Source organism: Durio zibethinus, chromosome 8 (assembly GCF_047325235.1).
Source record: "Durio zibethinus cultivar Kanyao isolate XHJ-2024 chromosome 8, ASM4732523v1, whole genome shotgun sequence".
Classification (NCBI taxonomy): domain Eukaryota; kingdom Viridiplantae; phylum Streptophyta; class Magnoliopsida; order Malvales; family Malvaceae; genus Durio; species Durio zibethinus.
The window spans coordinates 25,181,771-25,203,738 of NC_143169.1; the positions used below are offsets into that span (position 1 = coordinate 25,181,771).

Here is a 21,968-nt window from a genome sequence, read left to right on the forward strand (position 1 = left end):
ATAATTCCGTTTTAATCGAATTAATTTATAGATTCTATTTAAATTAATTTTAACATATTAACGAAAATTATTTTTAAAAAATTTTAATTTTCAATTAATACGATTCAAAAATTAAATTAATTTTAATTTTAATTAAAATATAATAAAATCAAAACAAAAAATAAAAAATACATAAAATTAATTATTTCATTTCATAAGTTAATATAATTTTTAATATAATTTATTGATATTTATTATTTTATTGAATACTTTTATTTAATTTATTTAAAATTTTAATTTTAATTTAATTTAAATATATTTATTATTCAATTAATAAAAAATTTTAATTAAATTAATTGAAATAATTTGATCAATTAATTTTTAAAATTAATAATTTTAATTCAATTAATAAAAATAATATAATATAATTCAATTTAAAATTAATTGAATTAATCAAATAAATATCCCTCCTTCCATGAAATCAGAAATTCATGAGTATTGGAAATCGTCGGTGTTTTATCTTCAGCGGTTGTTGACCTTAGCTAATATACCAAATCATTTTCACACCATAAATTTAGTAGTTAATTTTTTCAAAAATAAATATTTAATACTTTTTAATTTTTTTAAATAGTTATTTTGTTTATATTAAATAACACGTAATTAATACTCCAAATAATCTTCCTCCATCTTATTGCACATATAATATTTTACTTATATATTAGTTTTAAATTCATTCGATGCACAAAAATATATTTATATATTAATAAATTTTATATACATATATAAAAATCAAAGTTTTTGGCAAAAATGAAAAAAAAATTTAATTTAACAAATTAAATCAATCAATATATAATTAATAATTTAATAAACACAACAATTATAATTATAAAATAATTAATTTCTAATTAATTATTTGATAGATTTATATTTGATTAAATATAATATCGATTTAAATAATTAATGTATTTTATGTGTAATATTAAAGCAAATATATCAAATTAATTATCTATAATTAAATTAATATAATAAAATATTTTATTAATTTATATTTGATTAATATATTTTTCTTTCGTTGAATTTGATTTCGTTTGATTTTTTTATATAATAACAAATATATAAAAGCCAAAGCTATTGGCAAAAATGAAAAAAAATTTATGTGGAAAGCTTAAAATGTTGAAATATGGACAATTTTAAAAATTCCCCCATGACATATAATAAATGTATTTTATTTTATTTAATACATTTTTAATTTAAAAATAATTCAAAAAATTAAATTATTTATATTTATATTTTTATTATTAACTTTAAATCACTTTCAATTTCATTCATATTAAAAGTACTCAAATTTTTAAAAAATTTTAATTTAACAAATTAAATCAATCAATATATAATTCATAAGAAATTTTTAAAATTTTAATACTTTTAATATGAATTAAATTGAGAGTGATTTAAAATAAATAATAAAAACATAAATATAATCAATTTAGTTTTTTGAATTATATTTGCTTTATATATTTACATATGAAATACATCAATTACTAAATATTATATTTAATCAAATATAAATATATCAAATGATCGATTAGAGAATCAACTATTTTATAATTGTAATTATAATATTGAAAATAAATAAATTATAACTTATGTTGATTTAATTATAATTGATTGATATTGAAATATTTTATTCTGCCATTAATATTCAAAGATCCATTAATTTAAAAAATATAACAAATTAAATTTATTATATTTAATGGTAATAAAACCTATTAAATTTATTAAAATATTTTAAACCAGTAAATATATAAAGTGCTTTATGAATTATATTCCATATTATGTTAATTTAAGAAATTTTTAAAATTTTAATACTTTTAATATAAATTGAATTAAGAGTGGTTTAAAGTCAATAATAAAAAACATAAATCTAGTAAATTAATAAGATAATTTTAAATTATGAAAGTTAATATTAAATAATAAAAATTTTGAATGAATAATGGTCTAACAACTTGGTGTTGATTAATATTTAAATATTTTATTATGCTATTAACATTTAGAGATTTTTTAATTTAGAATAATAAAACAAATTAAATTTATCATAATTAATAATGGCAATAAAACAAATTAAATTTTAATTAAATCAATGTGCATTAATATTAAGTAATCAAATTATAAAATGTTACAAATGAAAACAAATGAAATAAATATGGATTAATATTTTATCAAGTGAAATCATATTTAATGAAATATACATGTATCAATCAAATATAAATTCATAAGATATTTTATTTCATTAACTTAATTATGGAGAATTAATTTGAGATATTTTCTTTATATATTTACGTATATCATGAAATACATAAATTACTCAAATAGATACTATATTTAATCAAATATAAATGTATCAAATAATTAATTAGATAATTAATTATTTTATAACTTAAATTATAGTATTTATTTATTTATTATATATTGATTGATTGATTTTGTCAAATTAAGCAATTTTTAAAATTTTAATACTTTTAATATAAATTGAATTGAGAGTGATTTAAAATCAATAATAAAAATATAAATATAATCAATTTAATTTTTTTTAATTATAATTGCTTTTATATATTTACACATAAAATACGTCAATTACTGAATGCTATATTTAATCAAATATAAATGTATCAAATAATTGATTAGATAATTAACAATTTTATAATTGTAATTGTAGTATTTATTAATTTATTAATTATATATTGATTAATTTAAATTTTTAAATTAATAAATTATTAAAATTTTATTACTTTTAATATGAATTGAATTGAGAGTGATTTAAGATTAATAATAAAAACATAAATATAATCAAATTAGTTTTTTGAATTATTTTTAAATTAAAAATGTATAAAATAAAATAAAATGCATTTATTAGATGTTACGTGATGATTTTTAAGATCATCTACATATCAACATTTTAAGCCGTCGATTTTTTTCATTTTTACCAAATGCTTTGGTTTTTATATATTTATATAAGAAAATCAAATGAAAATCATATTTAATGAAATATAAATGTATTAATCAAATATAAATTAATAAAATATTTTATTCCATTAATTTAATAACGAATAATTAATTTGATATATTTGCTTTATATATTTATTTATGAAATATATTAATTACTCAAATTGATATTATATTTAATCAATTTTAAATGTATCAAATAATTAATTAGAGAATCAACTATTCTATAATTGTAATTGTAGTATTTATTAATTTATTAATTATATATTGATTGATTTAATTGGTGAAATTAATAAATTTTAAAATTTTTAATACTTTTAATATAAATTGAATTGAGAGTGATTTAAAATCAATAATAAAAATATAAATATAACTAATTTAGTTTTTTTAATGATATTTGCTTTATATATCTACACATGAAATACACTAATTATTTGATACTATATTTAATCAAATATAAATGTATTAAATAATTGATTATAAAATCAACTATTTTTATAATTGTAATTGTAGTATTTATTAATTTATTAATTATATATTGATTGATTTAATTTGTCAAATAAAAAAAGTTTATAAAATTTTAATACTTTTAATATGAATTTAATTAAGAGTGGTTTGAGATTAATAATAAAAACATAAATATAATGAATTAAAATATTTATTTATTTTTAAATTAATAATGCATTAAATAAAATAAAATATATTTATTAAATTTCACGTGATAATTTTTAAGACTATTCATATGTCAACATTTTAAGCTATCCACATAGGATTTTTTTCATCTTTGCCAAAACCTTTGCTTTTATATATTTATATAAAAAATCAAATGAAATCATATTTAATGAAATAAAATGTGTCAATAAAATATAAATTAATAAAATATTTTATTCCATTAATTTAATTATAGAGAATTAATTTAATATATTTACTTTATATATTTACATATGAAATATATCACGAAATACATTAATTACTCAAATGAATACTATATTTAATCAAATATAAATGTATCAAATAATTAATTAGAGAATCAACTATTTAATAATTGTGATTTTAGTATTTATTAATTATATATTGATTGATTTAATTTGTTAAATTAATATATTTTTAAAATTTTAATACTTTTAATATGAATTGAATTTAGAGTGATTTAAAATGAATAATAAAAACATAAATATAATCAATTTAGTTTTTTGAATTATATTTGCTTTATATATTTACACATAAAACACATTAATTGCTTAATACTATATTTAATCAAATATAAATGTATCAAATAATTGATTAAAGAATAAACTATTTTATAATTATAATTATAGTATTTATTAATTTATTAATTATATATTGATTAATTTAATTTGTCAATTTATGAAAATTTTAAAATTTTAGTACTTTTAATATAAATTGAATTGAGAGTGATTTAAAATTAATAATAAAAACATAAATATAATCAATTTAGTTTTTTAAATTATTTTTAAATTAAAAATATATAAAATAAAATAAAATATATTTACTAGATGTCATATAACGATTTTTAATACTATTCACATATCAATATTTTAAACTGTCCATATAAGATTTTTTCTATTTTTATCAAAAACTTTGACTTTTATATGTTTATATAAGACATAAGATTAGGTGGAATGTCGGTGGATTGACAATAAAACTCTATTCATATATTAAAAAATAAAATTAAATATTGAAAATTAAATATTTTTTATACAAATATAATTCAAAGTTGAATATTTATAATTGAAAAAAGTCTTTGTAAAATAATTATATATATTAATGATGGTAATTAAAATTTAATTAAGAATGATTTAAGATAAATAAAAATAAAGCTATTTAATTATTAAATTACATTTATTAAATAACAAGTCATTTTTTTTAATTGTTCATATGTCGAAAACATACATTATCTACATCCAATTATTTCATTTTTATTAGAGATTTTATTTTTTATATATTTATATAAGATGTGTATAATATTAAAAAAAATCTAAAATTAATGAACAATTTACCAAAACATATCCGAACAACTTATAAAAAAATTGCTCATTTACATCCTACTCATATCATCGAAAAACTTCAAACTGTCGAAGCATTATTCTTTAACCAAATGGAGCAAGAACCATTGGGTTATAAAATAATAATAATAAGCTCGTAAAACTAATATATTTTTCTTATTCTAATTCATGTTTTATAATGGTCAACTCTAGTAGTTTTACAAGCTTATTAATATTACTATTAATAATGGGTTAAAAGTTGACCGTCAATAAAAAATTTGTGTTTTTTTAACTAATAAAGTGTTTTAATTTTTAATTTTTATTTTTTAATCTACTTTTAATTCTCAATTCCTATTTATTTAATTCATCAATTAAGTTTACTAGTTATCTTACTTAAATTAATACATTATTGAAGTACATGTGCTCGTGAAAACTGTTGGATTTAAAAGCATCACACGTAAATATAATAATTTAAAATATAATACGATAATACGATATAAATATGATATTAAAAAATTATAAATATGATATAAAATAAAATTTTAATAATAATTATGTATAAATTTAATAAAATTAAAATGTATAATTTATATTTTCATATTAATATTGGTATAAAATACAATATAAAAATATAAATTTTAATATTTATACTTCGTAAATATAGGAATGGCCATGACAGACAACTGATATTGGCCGTTACTTCATTAGTTGAAAATTTTGCCTTCAATTTGCCTAAGCTTTTTTGGAATTATTGGACCCACGACTTTTAATTTCTACCAGAAATTAGAGAAGTGGGTGGTGGAAATAAAGCGTGGAATTAGTTTTGTGACGTTTGGTTTGTTGTGGGAAATATGATAAGTATTATAGACCAAAAGTATGTTATATGATCACGAGGATCCGTTCCTTAACAGCATAGGTTTGAAATTTAAAATATCATAAATTATTTTCTACCACTAATAAAATTAATTTTCTCATATACTCGAAAAAATTTTACAAGATTAAATTTATAAGCTTTTTAAATCCATTTTAAGATAAACCTTCTTTTGATTTCAAGAAAAAACCGTTAATCAATTAAAACTATTATAAAATTAACATAATTTTAAGTAAAAATATAAAAATTTCTTAAAATATAATAAAAAAATGCATAAAAATGTTGCATATGTAATTAATAAAAATGTTTATGAGTTGAATCAATTGTATTAGAATCGAATTTATATTTAATATTAATAATTTATATATTTATTTAAAATTGATTCGATTCAATAATTAAGGTTTCAAAAATTTTTCATATTAGATTAAAATTTAAAAAATAAATATTAAATTCATTAATTAAATTTAATTTATATAAAAAAATTAAAAAATTAAAATTAACATATGTATTTATATAAATATAATATTTTATTCGAATAGACCGAATCAACTTTAAACTGTAATTTTTTTATTTAAGACTTTTTTTTAAATTTAAATAAATATAAATTTTATGTCAAAATTTGTTTAACAAATTTTAATATTTTATATAAATCCTCTCAACGCTTAATCCAACCTTAAAATTTAAATGAGTTACCAACCCTTTAACGTCTAATAACCAGTGATTAACAAATAAAATAATCTGTCCTAAATCCTAATTATGATTTCCTGAACCAATAATTGTAAATAATTATAGTAATAAAAAAAGCATACAAAAATAGGCGCTAAAATTGAAAAAAAAAAAAAAAACGGTCGCTTTCTTTGTTGATTTTTGCTCAGTAAACTAAAAATACATAACCAAAAATTCTAACTCCTGACCGATTCTGGTTTCTCACCTCCTTAAACCAAATCCAAGAAATTTCATTTTCTCTCTTCCAATCTCATACGATCTCTTTACTCGAGGTAATTAATTGCATTTTCTGTTTCTGAATCGTTTGATTTTAGTGAGATGGTGATGATTGGCAATTTTCTTTAGATTTAACTTTATTTTTTAAGTTTTCAAACTTGTTTTAAGTTAAAATTGCTTTTTTTTTATTACTTTTTTGTTGATTTGATCTGAATATACTTGCAAACGATAGCTTTGATACTTGCAAAGGCGTAAATGATGTGATCTGTGAGAGGTAGGAGTGAGATATTGCAGAGAAAGATATGAGTTGCGGTTGTTTTGGTGGATCAATTGTTCACCGGAGACGGACCACTGCTCAGGCCACCGGCGGTATAGACGGTGAGGATTCTCTTAAACCCTCTTTTTTTTTTAATTTTCTTTTACAATATTATGTAAATTTTAGAACTTTAGGTCATTTTTGATACATAGTATTATTGATAGGATATGATAATAATCATCTTATATCATGTTTGATTTGTATTTACGGAGAGGGATAGGGATTGTAAGGAGGATTAATATCCTCTTGGCATAGGATTATTCAATCATCCCCGAGTAGAGAGGATTATTTTTAATTCATGAGAATAAATTTACTTACCCAATTATACTCTTAAAAATTATATCAATAATTTAAATTGAATAAATTTTGAAGAAAGATAATTTTGACAAATGAATAAATTATCCTATCCTAACCTTTACATATATCAAACACAAAATAGTATGACATTATTTAATCTAATCCTATTCATAATATCATCTTATTCTATCCTATCATAATCTTGAGTGCCAAACATGACCTTGAAGTCGTTGAATTTGGATTTATTACTTGTTTGAAGTATTGTAATATAGTTTGTTCTGAAACATTGTCTTGTTTTGTTTTGTTTGGCAGAGCAATTGCTTCGGAGAGTCAACCACTTCTCATACAATCAGTTAAGAACAGCCACAGATGATTTTCATTCAAGCAATAAAATAGGACGTGGAGGGTTTGGAACTGTTTACAAGGTGCTTTTGATTTAGCTGATGCTGGAGATTTGGTTTGATTTTTCTTGGTTCTTAGAGTCAACCATGTCCCATACAATCAATTAAGATCAGACACTGATGATTTTCATTCAAGCAATAAAATAGGGGATTCTAACATTCTAGCATTCACTTGTGAATTCATTAATGTTTTGCATTCTGATAATAACTCTCTTTTTTTTAATGTAATAACAATTAGCTATATTGCAATGCTGTTAGGGAGTTCTGAAAGATGGAACTGAAGTTGCTGTGAAGACACTTGCTGCCCAATCAAAGCAGGGAGTGCGTGAATTTTTGACAGAGATCAATACTATATCAAATGTCAAGCATCCAAACCTTGTTGAGCTGATCGGGTGCTGTGTTCAAGGAACAAGTCGGATATTGGTCTACGAGTACGTAGAAAATAAGAGTCTTGATAAAATTTTGTTAGGTAAGATTGTTCTGAAGTTTTTGTTTGAATTGTGACCAGGTCTTAACTTAATAATTGGTAGCTACCCCCTTCCTTCAATACATTCTTTTTGTGTTTGTGTCACTGTGAAGGGAAGGCTGAACTATCATTTTTATTTCCTTTTCTTTTGCAGATAAAAGGATTACAAATATCAAATTGGACTGGAGCAAAAGATCTGCTATTTGTATGGGTATTGCTAAGGGTCTTGCATTTCTTCATGAAGAACTTGTCCCACGTATAGTTCATAGAGACATCAAATCTAGTAACATACTTCTTGACAAAGACTTTAACCCAAAAATTGGAGATTTTGGGTTGGCTAAACTATTTCCGGATGATATCACTCACATTAGCACCAGAATAGCTGGAACAACGTATGTCACTGCTTCCTTCTTTGCTCTTGTTCGACGTTAGAGACTTTTTTCGGCTTTTTTTTTTTTTTCGTTTGGGGCTTTCTGTCCTGTTGTAGAATATAGACTCCTTAGAGAAATTATACACTAGGTAGCAGATAAAGATCCCAATCAACTTAGTGATTGTCTTTGCAATTGAAGATGCTTTCATAGTTGATGTATAAGGTGCATGCCTTCAGCAGCTTGAAACAGACATTCAGTCCGTATAATAAGCATTGGATACATGTGAAGAAATCCTTTGAGAGAAACAATAAATACTGTAAATATGATAGAGCAGAAGAAAAGTTTATATTTGAAAAGAAAATAGGATGTGCATTTGATTTGTATGGTTTCTTAATAAGCATGTTGTAGGCATATAGCTGAATTCATAGTTGTTGTCAAAGAAGATAAACTATTACTGGACTAGGAAAAGATGAGCTACTGTGGAGCTTCATTAAACCCTTCTTTGGATATAAAATCATCAAGTATCCTATTCCCCTTAGAGTTCAGGCCAAGTTGCTCTAATAGGAACTGAAAGCATGAAAGAACACTGCACAAGTAATAGGATTTTTTTTTAAGGTGTTTGTTTTTGGATGAAACCGATGTTCTAAAATCAATTGTGTATAATGAGTAAAAAGGAAATGGTAATGACTCATGATTGCTTTATTCTATGCAGTGGTTATTTGGCCCCAGAATATGCTTTGGGTGGTCAGTTAACCATGAAGGCTGATGTTTATAGTTATGGTGTCCTTGTACTCGAAATAATTAGTGGCAGAAACAGCTCGAAGGCAAACTTGGGAGGAATGGACAAGTTCCTCCTGGAATGGGTACGCGATTATGTTTGTTTATCTGATTTACACTGCTGTATCATTCTTCAACATGTTCAGCTCAATATCTCATTTGGTTTGCTTCAATAGGCATGGCAACTTTATGAAGAAGTTAAACTCCTGGAGCTGGTGGATCCTGAGCTTGGAGAATTCCCAGAGGAAGCAGTTCTTAGGTATATTAAAGTAGCATTTTTCTGCACCCAAGCAGCAGCCAACCGAAGGCCTCTAATGAGCCAGGTTATTGAAATGCTAGCAAGAAACATTCGGCTGAACGAGAAAGTACTCACGGCTCCAGGATTCTTTCAAGACGGGGAGGCGTCTTCAAGTAAGAAGTCGATCCAATCATCTGCTGAATCCACCAGCTATCAGATAAGTTCTGTTCCCGTCACAATCACTCATGTGACCCCCAGGTGAAGATTCAAGTGTTTTTTTCCTCTTTTTGGCTGTAAAGTGTCGATGACAAAGAGGGCATAATGTTGCATTTTTTTTACATAAAAAAATGATGTAATTTGCAATTTTTTCTTGTTTATGATTATTATTATTATTATTATTTTAAAATTCATAAAATAAAATTTTAAAAAAAAGGAAGATTTTAGTGAAAGTAGTGTGTGTGTCTGTCAGTTTGTCACTCACCGGGCAAGTGTGATTTGCTTTCTTAAAATTCAAATCAAATCATAATGAAAATAAGAAAATTTTAACAATTTGGTAGGTTCTTATGTTTTCAAATTGGATTACCATACTACCCTCGCACTTGCTATAATCAAGAAGGATATCTTCATACTTTCAAACAGGCATAAGCTAAAAAGGCTCTCAGATAGATTATCTGCCCCCACGACGCAATTCTGATTGAAAATCTCAAAATCAATGCCAAGCCTCCAATAACGGTCTCCAATGACTTTTCAACGAGGTGTCTCGACATAAATGGACGATTATTGTTTGAATAATAAACGCCGTTTGTTTGAAAAAAAATTTCCTAATACTAATGCCACGGAAGAGTGAAAATATTGTTTGACGAAATGGCAAATACGAACCGAAAAGTCGGTGTCGACACTTACGGTTGTTTGGCTGTTGTGCGTTCCAACTAGACTGATTGCGTTGATATTTACAACAGCAGCAAAATCCATTTTCCAAGAAATTCGTTAGCACGGGCTTTTGGTTATACAGAAAAGCAACAAAACCCACAGTTTTTGGTAATTTATAACAATTAATAGCACATTTTTGGTACTCAGCAACGCAGGTCCACAATGTTAATTCAGTAAGCAAAATAAAATGATGACATTTGGAATCCAATCTCATGAAATGTTTCAAAACCCAATTAAGAATAGGGTCTAGTAATGGTACTAAATACTTGTGAGGAAAATACCATGGTAATATGGGATGCAATAAAAAATCAAAATCTTGAGGTAAATAAAATGAATGGGGCTAAAAAAAACCATGGTAAATGTATTGTAAGGGATTAGGCTGTTGATGTTGCCCCTGGTTCCGTAGCGGGTTGGTCCTCAGCAGCAGTAGCATCTTGTTCAGGTGCAGAACCATTTATGGTGGCATCTTTTGTGGATGAAGCAGGTGCCCCTTTTTCTGCAGATGTAGCTCCATTTGAAGCAGCATCTTTTCCGGTTTTGGCATCTTTTCCATCTTTACCATCCTTTGCCGGAGCAGGTGGGGGAGGAATCATGTGAGGTGGGGGTGCATGCTTCAGCTTCACAAGAATATGCCGCATTCGTGAAAGGTCAGTCGGTTTTCCAGGCTTCGGTCCCTGGATGACAGTTATTGATGGTTTCTTCTCTTGTTCCTTCTTGCCTCTTTTCTTCTCAATATTTGGAACCTCACGAGGAATGAGTTCTGCTATCGCAGTCCAATACTGTTTATCCGCAGTCTTATGGAACTTCTCTTGGTTAGCCAAGTACAACTGCCCCAAGCCCAAAATACCATCGTTAAGATATAGCAGCGCAAACATATGCATGAATATGACATTTTGTTGGAAATATTACCTTTTCTCTTTCTCTGTTATTAGTTTTATTGGTCTCAATGGTTTTTTCCCTTTTCTCATAGAATGCTCGCTTATACTCCTCAGCTTCTTCAATAATCTGGTTCCTCAACTCTTTCTCCTTCTTCTCCTTCTCCTCAAGTAGAATGGCATTTTGACTGCAGCAACAAAACCAATATCAACAACTAAAAGGTAACACAATACATACAAGTCATGTTTAGTGCATAGGATGATGAACAAGATAGAATAATAATCATTATATATTATGTTTGGTTTGTATCTAAAGACGGAGATAGGATTACAAGAAGATTAATCATCCTCTTGGTATAAGATGATTCAATCCTCCCAAAGTGGAAAGTATTATTTTTAATCCATGAAATTAAACTTACATATCCTATTATACCTTTAAAAATTACATCAATAATTTAAATTATATAAACTTTGAGAAAGGATAATTTTTTGAGCAAAAATAATTTTGATCAATAAATAAATTATTCTATCTTAATTCTTGCACGCATCAAATACAAGTTAAGATGGCATTATTTAATCTAATCTTACTTGTAATATCATCTTATCTTATTTTATCATAATCTTGTGTACCAAATACATCCATATAGAAAGAGCAAAGAAAAGAAAGGCTTCGCTTATACACCTAGTATAGATACACAAAGTAACCTCCTCTATGAAAATCAGCATAAGTAGAGGCAATATTATAGGGGACTTATTTCATATAAACCAACAAAATCTTAACAATATCAAAATTAGCTTGGCATAGGATAAAGTACTTATAAGTTCATAGACTTTGAAGACAAAACTCAATAAAAAACTAAAAGCAAGGAAGAGTTCGGTAATGTCATAAAACTATAATGCCAAACAGCTATGAAAAGGATTCTGAAACAAAAGAATATGATATCAAGTATTTGAGAAATTTCAAGGATCAGATCAACAAAGGAGTGACTTTGTAGTGTCATTATATAATGTCAGTAACATTAATGAACTTCAATAAATTCCTTAACAAGAGAGATCAACAAATCTGAACTTCATAAATAACATAAATGAAACGATAAAAAAAAATCTAGCAAAACAACAAGCTAATTGCCGCAATAGTTAAAACCAAGGCAGATCTGAAAGCACGAAGGGATCATTAACAAATTTGAATTAGAGTTAAACTTAGTTCAACCAATGCAACAGGAAAAAATTACGTAGAAGATTCAAAAGCACCATAGATCTAAGCTGATAATAATTGCTAAATCAACAGATCTGGTCAAATCCACACAAGAAAAGCCAACAAATCAAGCATATGGAGAAAGAAATTACTACTACTGACCGCCGCCACTCGCGAAGAACGAAGCCTTCCTCAGGCTCCATCTCAGTAGGAGGAGGAAGCACCGGTCCATCGGAAGTGAAGACGTCGTCATGTCCAACACCAAATCCATTGGTTCCACTCCCGTTCTCGACAGGAATCGTAGTATCGAAAGGAGATTGCGAGTAGGCGGGGGTTGGATCGGAGGATCCGAAGCCGAAGATATCAGGAGAGGAAGTCACGTGATCCACCGCGACGTCATCACCATCCGGCGGGAATTGCTGGTTGTCGGTGAAGTTGGAGTAAGAGCCGAAATTGGAGTTGCTCTCGTCGTCAACTTCGAAAGGATGATTATTAGCAGCAGCGTGAATCTCTTCTCCTTCCATACCGTACGCCTCAAAGGACGCCATTTTTCTCCAAGAAAGTAGAGAAAGGAACTGAAACGGAGATTTTAAGGTTTTTTTTTTTTTTTGTGAGACAGTTTGCTTTCTTTCAATTTCCTTTCGTTTCTTTATTTTTGACTTTCTATATACCTAACGGGGACGGGAAGGGACTTGATTTTGTCAGGAACAAGTTTTTTATTACTAGAAGCTAAACGACGACGTTTCGGGTCTTTTTTGGTGGCCCTATGTTTTCATGATAGGAACTACGTCATACTCTGAATATTCCAAATTGATTTTCCATCCAATCCAAAGGAAAGGAAAACAAAGAAAGAAGAGCTGTTTATTCTGGGAAAATCATTAAAAATTGGCAAAAATTTTAACTGTTTAGTGAAATTTCATTGCAGGGTGGATCATTTGGATTTTCTCTCTTCTAATTCGAGATTTCGGGAGAAATTAAAGCAAAAGGCAAACCCAACATCTTTGGATGAAGCATCTGAGAAGATGAGAAAAGCCAAAAATTGCCATTACATCAGCTCAGTCAACTAAGCAAATTTCACCATTGTCAGACTCTGGTTTCCAAGTGTAATTCCCTCACGAATAGACAGAAATAGCAAACCAGTTAGTTGGGTCTCAGGCTCTATGGTAAAAAACAGGCTATGGTTAGTAAGCACTGTTGACTGTTGTGTGGTAAACAACAGGAAGAAGCTGTGCCTTGCCTTGCCTTCCATTAGTGCCTGTGTCCCGCTAATCCTACAAGTAAATAACCAACTTCCACCAAGAATTTGGTAGTAGCAGCATCAACCAAATAACAATGCAGAGGGCTATGGGACGCCTCCCTTTGCAATTGCCACCTTGTGGACTGTTTAAGCATTTTGAGGAGAAAAACCATTACATTACCAAATTTATCATCTGTCTGAACTGAATGAATTCCTCGAGGCAAGGATAAGACGGTGAATGCAAATCCGGTAAAACATCTCCCTCGTGCTTTCTGGAGAATTTAAACCATGACATCTCCTCTGTTGGGGGCTTCAGACACGTTATGCAAGAAACACTGAAGTTAACAGTCAACTTGGGTTTCAGGTCTCAACAGCCCTCACCCATTGTCTATGTTGTGTACTGTACAGATGTCACAACAGCTGCTACACTATAAAATGAGAAGTCTACTGGAAGGCCTTTAGGTCTTCAAGGAACTGGAGGAGCATTCTTGGGATATCTACCAGAAGAGGGCATCCGCTGCATAACTCGTGGAAACTCTGGCTTTAGCCGTTTACTTTGCATACCTTGGAATGACCTTGTCCATATAACCAATAATACACCAAATAAGGTGATGTAAATGGAGCAACAAATATGTTTTCCGCACAGGTAAGAGTACAAGTAAGATCACCCACCTTGGAGAACCCTGACGTTTCTGAGGAAATTGACCAAGCATTGATCTTAGACTTCCAAGGGCCTTTTCAGCAGCCTAAGGAGGAGGAGAAAAAAGAGCATGACGTTATACAGTAAGAAATAAAACAAGTCACACAAAATAAAAGTTTGAATATAAATATAACAAAAATATACCTGCATCTTAGCCTCTTCCCATGTGAACCCAATCCCTTTCCCTAAAACCTTCCCATCTATTTCAACCTAAACCATAAAACCAGAATGGACAAACTGTTATAATCAAGGGAGAAAAATAAATATTATTAAAAAGTCAGAAGATGAATTTTGCTTCTACATCTGAAAAATGACCTTATCCTTTCTTTTACTGCCACACCAAGTAATGATTGAAGAGTTTTATGTAATAGGGGATCCCCAACGAATTCAGAGATCACTTAATTCAGGCTCTAAAAGCACTTAGTTCACGTTTATGGTTCTTTGTCGTTTCTCTGTTCCTCATTAGCTAAAAAAACTATTCTTGCACTTGACCATAAAGAATAAAAGGATCTGTTAAATGCAAACCTGTGCGTATACTTCATCTTTCTGCAATGGATTAGATGAAGGAGGCTGCGGTTGAAAAGCTACAGCAAGGCCTTCCATCATGCACTGTAAACAAACCACATATCATAATCCAAACTAAAGATTACACCAGAGATAGTAGTTGAACATTTTGAAGACTAAAATAACTAATGAGTTCCCATCTCACTAATTCTTTAAGCGCAATGACTGAACCAATAGATTTCTTGGAGCCTTCCACCCTTGGATCAATAAGCCTAGATGGTTCTGATGCAGTTGAGAACGACATAGATTCTTCTCTAGACGATGGCTGGTTCCCAGATGAATTCACATTACCAAGAAAGCCATTGTCGTTTGTGTTGAGCAACCTACTTACATCCCCTTGTGCAGACCCAGCATCGGGCTTAATACGTGACAAATATGTATCTGTAAGCAAATTATAAGGGAGTCAGAATTGCTCCAAAAAAACACTGCAAGAAGAGAGCCTGAATGAATCAATGTACAGTGAAAAAAATAAACATGCCAACAAGACATTCCTCTGAGATGAAACAGAAACATAACCAGTTCAACTTGGCTTAATCACAAGCCTGAAAAGCTCACAATCTAGTGACATGAGTTCTGTGCCAGATATTTCTTATTCAGTTTGGTGAACCTGAGCCATCAAGCAATTTTCTTCTGTAGATTATTACCATGAGTATTTATGAGGTTGGCATAATACATACTTTAAAGGAAAAAAAAATTAAATGCATTTGCTCTTACTACTGGAAAATATGGTATTCTTTGAAGTAGTTGTTTTCACTGTCTTCCCTCTTTGTATCGAGTTTATATCAGAAAGTTCAGTAAAGCAGAGATTGATGTGTAATATCACTTTTAAGTTTTGCACTGGTGCATTGATTATTATTATTAGTCAAAAAAGCGTTAGAGAGGATCTCAACCTGTCAAATTCAGATATAGGGCAAAATACACATGTAGATAACAACAGAATGATGCAACAAGGAACAAAAATAGTAAGACATATTACTAGCCAAGTTTTTTATAGAATCCTCAGCAGCCTGACGTTGGGCTTCTCTTCTTGTTCTGCCAATTCCTTCACCAATTTTCTCCCCAGCAAACCAAGCCTACCACAGGCAAGAAACAGGATAAGCAAAGGAGGATGTCTCCATCTCAAATTTAGAAATACCAAAAGAAACCAAACCCAAAAATAGTAATAATAAGAATCAGAACTTTAAATAAAACCCCAAATTAGTTGTGCGTGAAAAGGTCATAGCATGAAAAAGTAAAAACTAATTTACAAGTCAAAGAGTTTATGAAACCTCAATGGAGAATTGCAGGTCGAGGCTAGCAACCAAAGCTGGTCTGAATTCCACCTACAAGTTTTAGAAACAAAATTTAGAAGCAGTAGGAATATATACTAAGGTGAAACATATGGGTATATGATATTTGTAGACAAACGTTATGATCTAACCCAAATAATACAAATTACTTCCAAATTACCTTGGCTCCACATTTCATTGCAATATCCTGTAAAACTTCAGCTGGAGTTTCTCCACTCGGAACAGTTCGTCCAGATTCAAAGTCAAGATCCTTGTGACTAGATGATGATCGACTCAGGGTTATCTCCTCACCTTAAAATGTAGAACACCCCAAATATAACAAAATCAAACACCAAAAATAAAAAATAGATATAGCAACTACAATCATTCAAACTGAACAAAAGGACAAAAATAACAAAGCTATAAATAACTCATTGTGCTCAAAAACTTACAAAAATTACATATCAGAAAAGAAGGTACTAATCTACGAACTTCCATTGAAAAGAAAATTCAAGTTATGGGAAAAAACAAGATGAGAATTGAGGTAAAATAAAAAGAATAATATCAGTAATGGCAATAAAAGTCTGAAATTTGCAGTTAAATTAAACCTCTGAGTACCAACAATAACAAGGGCCCATTAAATAAAATGAATTGCAGCATTCATTTCAATGTGCAACTAATAGCTTCAGCTCACCTGAAATAGAATGATAACTAGACGGTGTATGGTTTAACCCCAACCGATCATCTCTATGAAGTGCCTGCAAATGAATTATGTTCTAAGATAATTAAGTTTCACCAGGAAGAGGTAACTTTAACCTTTCACTTTAGCAAAGAAATCACGGCTACACACCAGACCGCCAAAAAGAACAATTACCTCTTTTGATAATCTTTGATTTTCACGAAGAAGTCTATCAGATGGAATAGAACTCTCAACCTTGGGGAAAAATGGTGGATGTCGATGTTTCTCAATATGCATTCGCTCAGAATCTAAAGGAAATTCTTTGGGAACTGCTCGGTTCAGTTGCCGAGGGCTCATCTCCTCCTCTGCAGAAAACCAACTTCCGCGTGATTGAGCCCGTGGAACTGGAACTTGCATTGTAGGTCTTACAGGGGGAAATGCAGGTTCAGGAGGTGTGTGATCTCTTGTATCTTGCCCATGTTGCAATATCAGAAGCCGCCTCCTCGTATCAGGATCCAATTCAGATTCTGGAACCTCACCTTCTTCTCTAGCCGGGGAACTTTGCAAGCTTGGTTCTGGGGCCACAACAGGAGCCACCGGTTTAATCGTGTGAGCTGTATGAGGAAACTGCATGTTTGGAAACGACACCATTGATGGTTGAGCAGCTGCTGGCAGTGGAACTGAACTAGAAGACGGAGTGGTGAACTGAAGAGAAGGGGTGAGCCTTGGATCTAGGTTAATGGCTGCTGAAGAAACTGTTGATGCAGCTGAAATTGCCTCCTGGATGAAACAAGGAAATGAAAATGAACGAAGTTTTAAATTCAACCCAAACATAGATAAAAACAAACTCAAAAAGTGACAATACTTGTAAAATAAAAATCAGAACTATCTGAAATAATTAAAAGGCCCCTGGAGAAAAAAAGGGTAAAATGCATCAGCCTAGTATCATGGATCAAAAAAGCCTAAACACCTTGATTACCTTTAGTCTTCTTTCAACCTCAGCATCTGCCATACCATCAAATAAAAGTGGATCTTTGTTTCCATTTGAAGCAGAAGGGTCATCCTGAGAAATATAGCAAATTTAGTGAGGAACAAGGAGCAAAGTAGCAATAGCAAGAATGATTTATAACCCATATGTATTACAACCAAGGCCAATGAGAATTAAAGGAAAGGAAAAAGCTGTCATGACTAACCTCAGAGACCAAATAGTTTCCCACATCGGGAGATGAAGGAATATCTTTGATATCATCTTCATATGAAATTTCAGGTATTTTTTGTAAAAGGCCTTCATCAAATTCTCTGTCATCAATTTCCAGGGTTATTTCATGAAAATTTTAGAAGCAATAAAAAAATAAAACCAATTGAATCTCCCAATCTTGCATTTTAAGACTGACAAGGTTATGCCGTGTGTATACAAATAAAAATTATAAGGATTTTTAGTGTTATTACCTGAAAAACCCGCCTCTAACATTGCAAGCAACATTTCTTGCAACGCATAAAACTGGAATGGTATTATTTGCCTACAATGTAAAGAGTTACAATAAGTGCATGCTGCCAAAATGATGTTGGAAACTAATACTTAAATTGCTCATGTATACTATCATCAAATGCTCATAAAGAGAGAAGCCAATTTCACATCATGCATACTTCAGCTTGAGGAGCGTAGTATGGGGCAAATGCTGGAACAACATGCACACGAGGTTGATCTTTCTCATCCCAAACTTTTAAGCGATCATCAATAACCAATGCCATTTTTGGATGGCATATTCCATCTTGAAAGACATTAAATAATGATTTCCTGGAACCTATTGATACAAAAAATTAATTAGTACAAAACAACCAAGAAGTGAACCATTTCAGAGTGAAAACAGATCATATTGCAAGCTAGGCATATAAATCAGCTTTCCTCATAAATAGCTTACCAGAATTGACACAGACAATACGATCCAATAATTCTTTTGAATTTATCAAATTCGACTCGGGATCAAGAAGCCTCCACATTTCCAAAGCATAATCCCTTTCAGCCATTGTACAAACATAAACCTCAAACCGTTTTCGCCCTCTTGCAGTCAAGTAGCTTCGAAGATCCTCCCATGCAGGTCTCAATCTCACAAGAACACTAGTATCACGAATCTAAGGGAAAATATAAAGTAAATTAATGCTATTTGTTCATCAATAATAACCATAAGAGAACATGAAAAATTCTCTACATGAATAACTGCCTAAAATCCAAACAGTTCCTCATTTACAGGATGGAATAAGGCAGCATTTAACCATCACATGCACAAGAAAAGAACAACTGAACAATATACTAAATATCTTTACCGGAATTGAGAAATCTATACCTGTGGATTGATGCGTGTCAGAATAATGTTTTTCTCTTGTAACCGAATGAGAGGTCGAATAATAGGTTGGTGATTATCAGACAAGGCTGGAACAACCTCTGACTGAATCTTGATCACCTTCCCATTTTCAACAACCTGGTCATTCTCTGCATACTGCTTTAATATGGCCTTATCATCCTGATAACGCTTAACCTCTGCTACCATACCCGCCATGCGTTGTGGATCAACCTCGGTGTTTATTTTTCGCTGCAAAGCCTCTATTCTGTCCTCAAACGAGCGCATTGTATTTGCAACAATCAGAGTTTCATCCAGATCAAATACAATTCCAAGACATCTTAGGTTCAGCATGACAACACAAGAATCATAGAGTCCCTTTGCCACATTGAATCCCCAGAAACAGGGTCTGTCACTGTTCCTAGAATACATTGCAACCAAATGGAGCTCATAATCTCCCATAGGCATTACTGCAGTCTGGAAGCACCAAATAACATCACCATCAATTCTCACAAAAATTCCAGTAAGAAAAGAAAAACATTATCTGATAAAAATGAAGTTGCATAAATATCATCAGAAATTTAACTCTGAAACTGTAAGATATAATCCAGGTAAAGTTCATCATCAAAGCACAAACTTTGTTAAAGATAACAGGCTAACAGCTACAATTACAAGACAAGCATCCATAAAAACCTAAAGGTGTATTCAGAGATTTCCCGTTAAATGGTACCCACCTTAACAAATTCAGGGATAAGACTTCAAACGGTTCAGCTCAAGTTTTCAGGGCAGATTAAATGAAGTTGAGAAAACTCTTTAACAGTTCATGAGTTCACATTTTACGGTACATACAGTCCATGGATTAACTAAAATTATGGATAAATTAATAATCAAGAACATCATAATTCCCAAAAAACCAGTTCATATTTTCTTTTCTGTACTAAAACAAAAGTTTCAGACAGTCATCAAAATTAGGGCATCAGCAACTTCAGCAAAATTGTCAAAATTCTCATAGTTCCAGTAGTTCATGCATTTCAGTTCAGACAGTTCTCACAAAATCAGGAGCTACAACTGGTTCATTGAAATTCATAGTTCTCTAACAGGATGCATTTTTACACGGATATGGGTTCTGCAAAAATCGTCTAAATTTCAAAGTTGGGGTCCTGTAATAAATCTGTCCAGTAAAAAGTTCAGTAAATTAGTAGATTCTGTGCCATTTTAACATTATTTTTTCAACTTATTATTTCCCTCGTTTTATTTTATCTTATTTTTTTTCTGGGTTTTGTTCAAGTTGATGGGCAATTGGTGGGGCTATACCTTGTTGTCTCTGATACATTCGGAGTGCAAAACATGAAGCGGAGGCGTGTCCTGAGAAGAGGAAGAAGAGTAGTTGTTGTCCTTTGATGATTCCATTTTGAAGCAAATCCCACTACAAGCAATGGTATGTAGCACTGCCAGTGGCGGACATCTCTCACTGCCTTGCGTCATATGTCCTATTCTGATTTCCTTCATTTCTTCTTCCACCACCATAAATTTCCACCCATCTTCTTCTTCCCTTAGCTGTTGTTGTTGTTGTGGATAAATCTCCACCTCCCCTAACACCTCCTCCCCTTGATACACAACCGATTTGTACATACTCATCATCAGATTCAGATCCTCAACTTCTTGTCATCAACAACAACACAAAAATAAAGTTTTTACAAGTTGTTTCGATCGATTCGATTCTCTTTAGATTTGACCAGATTTTTTTGCAGATTGCAAGTTCAATAACAATAAACAAAGATCAATTTGAAGGATCAAAGGTAAAATTTAGGGTTTCACTTTCCTTTTGGTCAGATTTGTTTACGTAGATCTGTGCTTTTTGTGGCTGTTTGATCTCAAAAAAAATTTTGAAAAACCCTAATAATGGATGGCCTCTTTTTTTCTCGATTGATTTGTTGATTTTCGATGTTCTTTTTCTAATTTTCCCCAGAAAAAAAAATCAATGGCTTTTGTAGGGTTTGCCTTTTGGTGATGAAGAAACGAGAAAACCCTAGATCCAGAAAGCGATAGGTCATAAATAGTACTTTATTGCGTATTTGTTCCATAATATTAAACAATTATATGCGTCAGTGCTGGGGAGGGGCTGATTTCTAATTTTACCTTTTCAGTATCGTACGATGACGTGGTGGGGAAAAAACCGAAAGATACCACCCGGGAGGGACGTAAGTGAAGATAAGGATAAATTTCGTGGAGTTTAATGATATTTTTTTAATTTAGGGTTAGGTTAACTTGCTCGATGCTTTATGTGGCGGGTTCCTATTGGTTAGCCGCTTATATGGCTGTCGTTATAGATTCGGTCTTTTGACCGCTCTTCTTTGCCTAGAGTTTCGTAATTTCTGTAAACTTTTAAATTAACTGTAAATATATTATTATTTCAATTGAAAATAAATTTTTTAATATGTATTAATGATGAAATTTATTATTATCAAATAAATGGTTAAATAATAATGAATAAAATTCAATAATTTTATTAATAAA

At 29.8% G+C, this 21,968-nt stretch overlaps 3 protein-coding genes and 1 long non-coding RNA gene across 7 annotated transcripts; 2 read left to right on the forward strand and 2 right to left on the reverse strand.

Annotated features, from left to right (window-relative positions):
- The first annotated feature begins 6,728 nt into the window (after window positions 1–6,728).
- On the forward strand, window positions 6,729–10,062 carry LOC111278650 (cold-responsive protein kinase 1-like). Its single transcript, XM_022865276.2, has 7 exons — window positions 6,729–6,854; window positions 7,031–7,176; window positions 7,724–7,836; window positions 8,071–8,281; window positions 8,433–8,670; window positions 9,362–9,512; window positions 9,603–10,062. The coding sequence occupies exons 2-7, from the start codon at window positions 7,101–7,103 to the stop codon at window positions 9,924–9,926; spliced, it is 1,113 nt and encodes a 370-aa protein (XP_022721011.2). The 5' UTR covers window positions 6,729–6,854; window positions 7,031–7,100; the 3' UTR covers window positions 9,927–10,062.
- Window positions 10,063–10,763: 701 nt separating this feature from the next.
- LOC111278192 (clathrin light chain 2-like) lies at window positions 10,764–13,303 on the reverse strand. Its single transcript, XM_022864754.2, has 3 exons — window positions 12,827–13,303; window positions 11,504–11,657; window positions 10,764–11,421 (listed from the first exon to the last, which is right to left on the reverse strand). Exons 1-3 carry the CDS (start codon window positions 13,210–13,212, stop codon window positions 10,969–10,971), a joined length of 993 nt encoding a protein of 330 aa, XP_022720489.2. The 5' UTR covers window positions 13,213–13,303; the 3' UTR covers window positions 10,764–10,968.
- A 384-nt stretch (window positions 13,304–13,687) lies between these two features.
- LOC111278191 (RNA polymerase II C-terminal domain phosphatase-like 1) lies at window positions 13,688–21,481 on the reverse strand. 4 transcript variants are annotated; one of them, XM_022864751.2, is made up of 17 exons: window positions 20,766–21,481; window positions 19,458–19,928; window positions 19,035–19,245; window positions 18,760–18,917; window positions 18,562–18,632; window positions 18,306–18,411; window positions 18,092–18,175; window positions 17,308–17,892; window positions 17,128–17,191; window positions 16,615–16,745; window positions 16,434–16,487; window positions 16,142–16,238; window positions 15,311–15,546; window positions 15,127–15,210; window positions 14,746–14,811; window positions 14,574–14,647; window positions 13,688–14,476 (listed from the first exon to the last, which is right to left on the reverse strand). In XM_022864751.2, exons 1-17 carry the CDS (start codon window positions 21,090–21,092, stop codon window positions 14,368–14,370), a joined length of 2,928 nt encoding a protein of 975 aa, XP_022720486.2. In that variant the 5' UTR covers window positions 21,093–21,481; the 3' UTR covers window positions 13,688–14,367. The 4 variants fall into 4 exon arrangements, 2 of the variants coding, with proteins under 2 accessions (XP_022720486.2, XP_022720487.2); XR_002688754.2 differs by lacking the exons at window positions 13,688–14,476; window positions 14,574–14,647; window positions 14,746–14,811; window positions 15,127–15,210 and adding exons at window positions 15,682–15,772; window positions 15,880–16,002 and having other exon boundaries at window positions 15,412–15,546; XR_002688753.2 differs by lacking the exons at window positions 13,688–14,476; window positions 14,574–14,647; window positions 14,746–14,811; window positions 15,127–15,210 and adding exons at window positions 15,682–15,795; window positions 15,880–16,002 and having other exon boundaries at window positions 15,412–15,546.
- On the forward strand, window positions 20,749–21,886 carry LOC149517676 (uncharacterized). The gene is made up of 4 exons (XR_016344152.1): window positions 20,749–20,889; window positions 21,203–21,250; window positions 21,446–21,500; window positions 21,599–21,886. It is a non-coding gene; the product is annotated as an uncharacterized LOC149517676 (long non-coding RNA).
- Window positions 21,887–21,968: the final 82 nt, after the last annotated feature.

Bases quoted from the DNA above. Each gene is read 5' to 3' on its own strand.
- LOC111278650 (XM_022865276.2), top strand. From the start codon at position 7,101: ATGAGTTGCGGTTGTTTTGGTGGATCAATTGTTCACCGGAGACGGACC. The intron at 8,671-9,361 runs GTATGTCACTGC...TATTCTATGCAG, and splicing joins ACCAGAATAGCTGGAACAAC to TGGTTATTTGGCCCCAGAAT. The intron at 9,513-9,602 runs GTACGCGATTAT...TTGCTTCAATAG, and splicing joins ACAAGTTCCTCCTGGAATGG to GCATGGCAACTTTATGAAGA.
- LOC111278192 (XM_022864754.2), bottom strand. From the start codon at position 13,212: ATGGCGTCCTTTGAGGCGTACGGTATGGAAGGAGAAGAGATTCACGCT. The intron at 11,658-12,826 runs GTCAGTAGTAGT...TTGTTGCTGCAG, and splicing joins GTTCTTCGCGAGTGGCGGCG to TCAAAATGCCATTCTACTTG. The intron at 11,422-11,503 runs GTAATATTTCCA...GGCTTGGGGCAG, and splicing joins ATAACAGAGAAAGAGAAAAG to TTGTACTTGGCTAACCAAGA.
- LOC111278191 (XM_022864751.2), bottom strand. From the start codon at position 21,092: ATGATGAGTATGTACAAATCGGTTGTGTATCAAGGGGAGGAGGTGTTA. The intron at 17,192-17,307 runs GTAATTGTTCTT...ATTCATTTGCAG, and splicing joins ATCAAAGATTATCAAAAGAG to GCACTTCATAGAGATGATCG. The intron at 16,746-17,127 runs GTGAGCTGAAGC...CTACATTTTAAG, and splicing joins TAGTTATCATTCTATTTCAG to GTGAGGAGATAACCCTGAGT.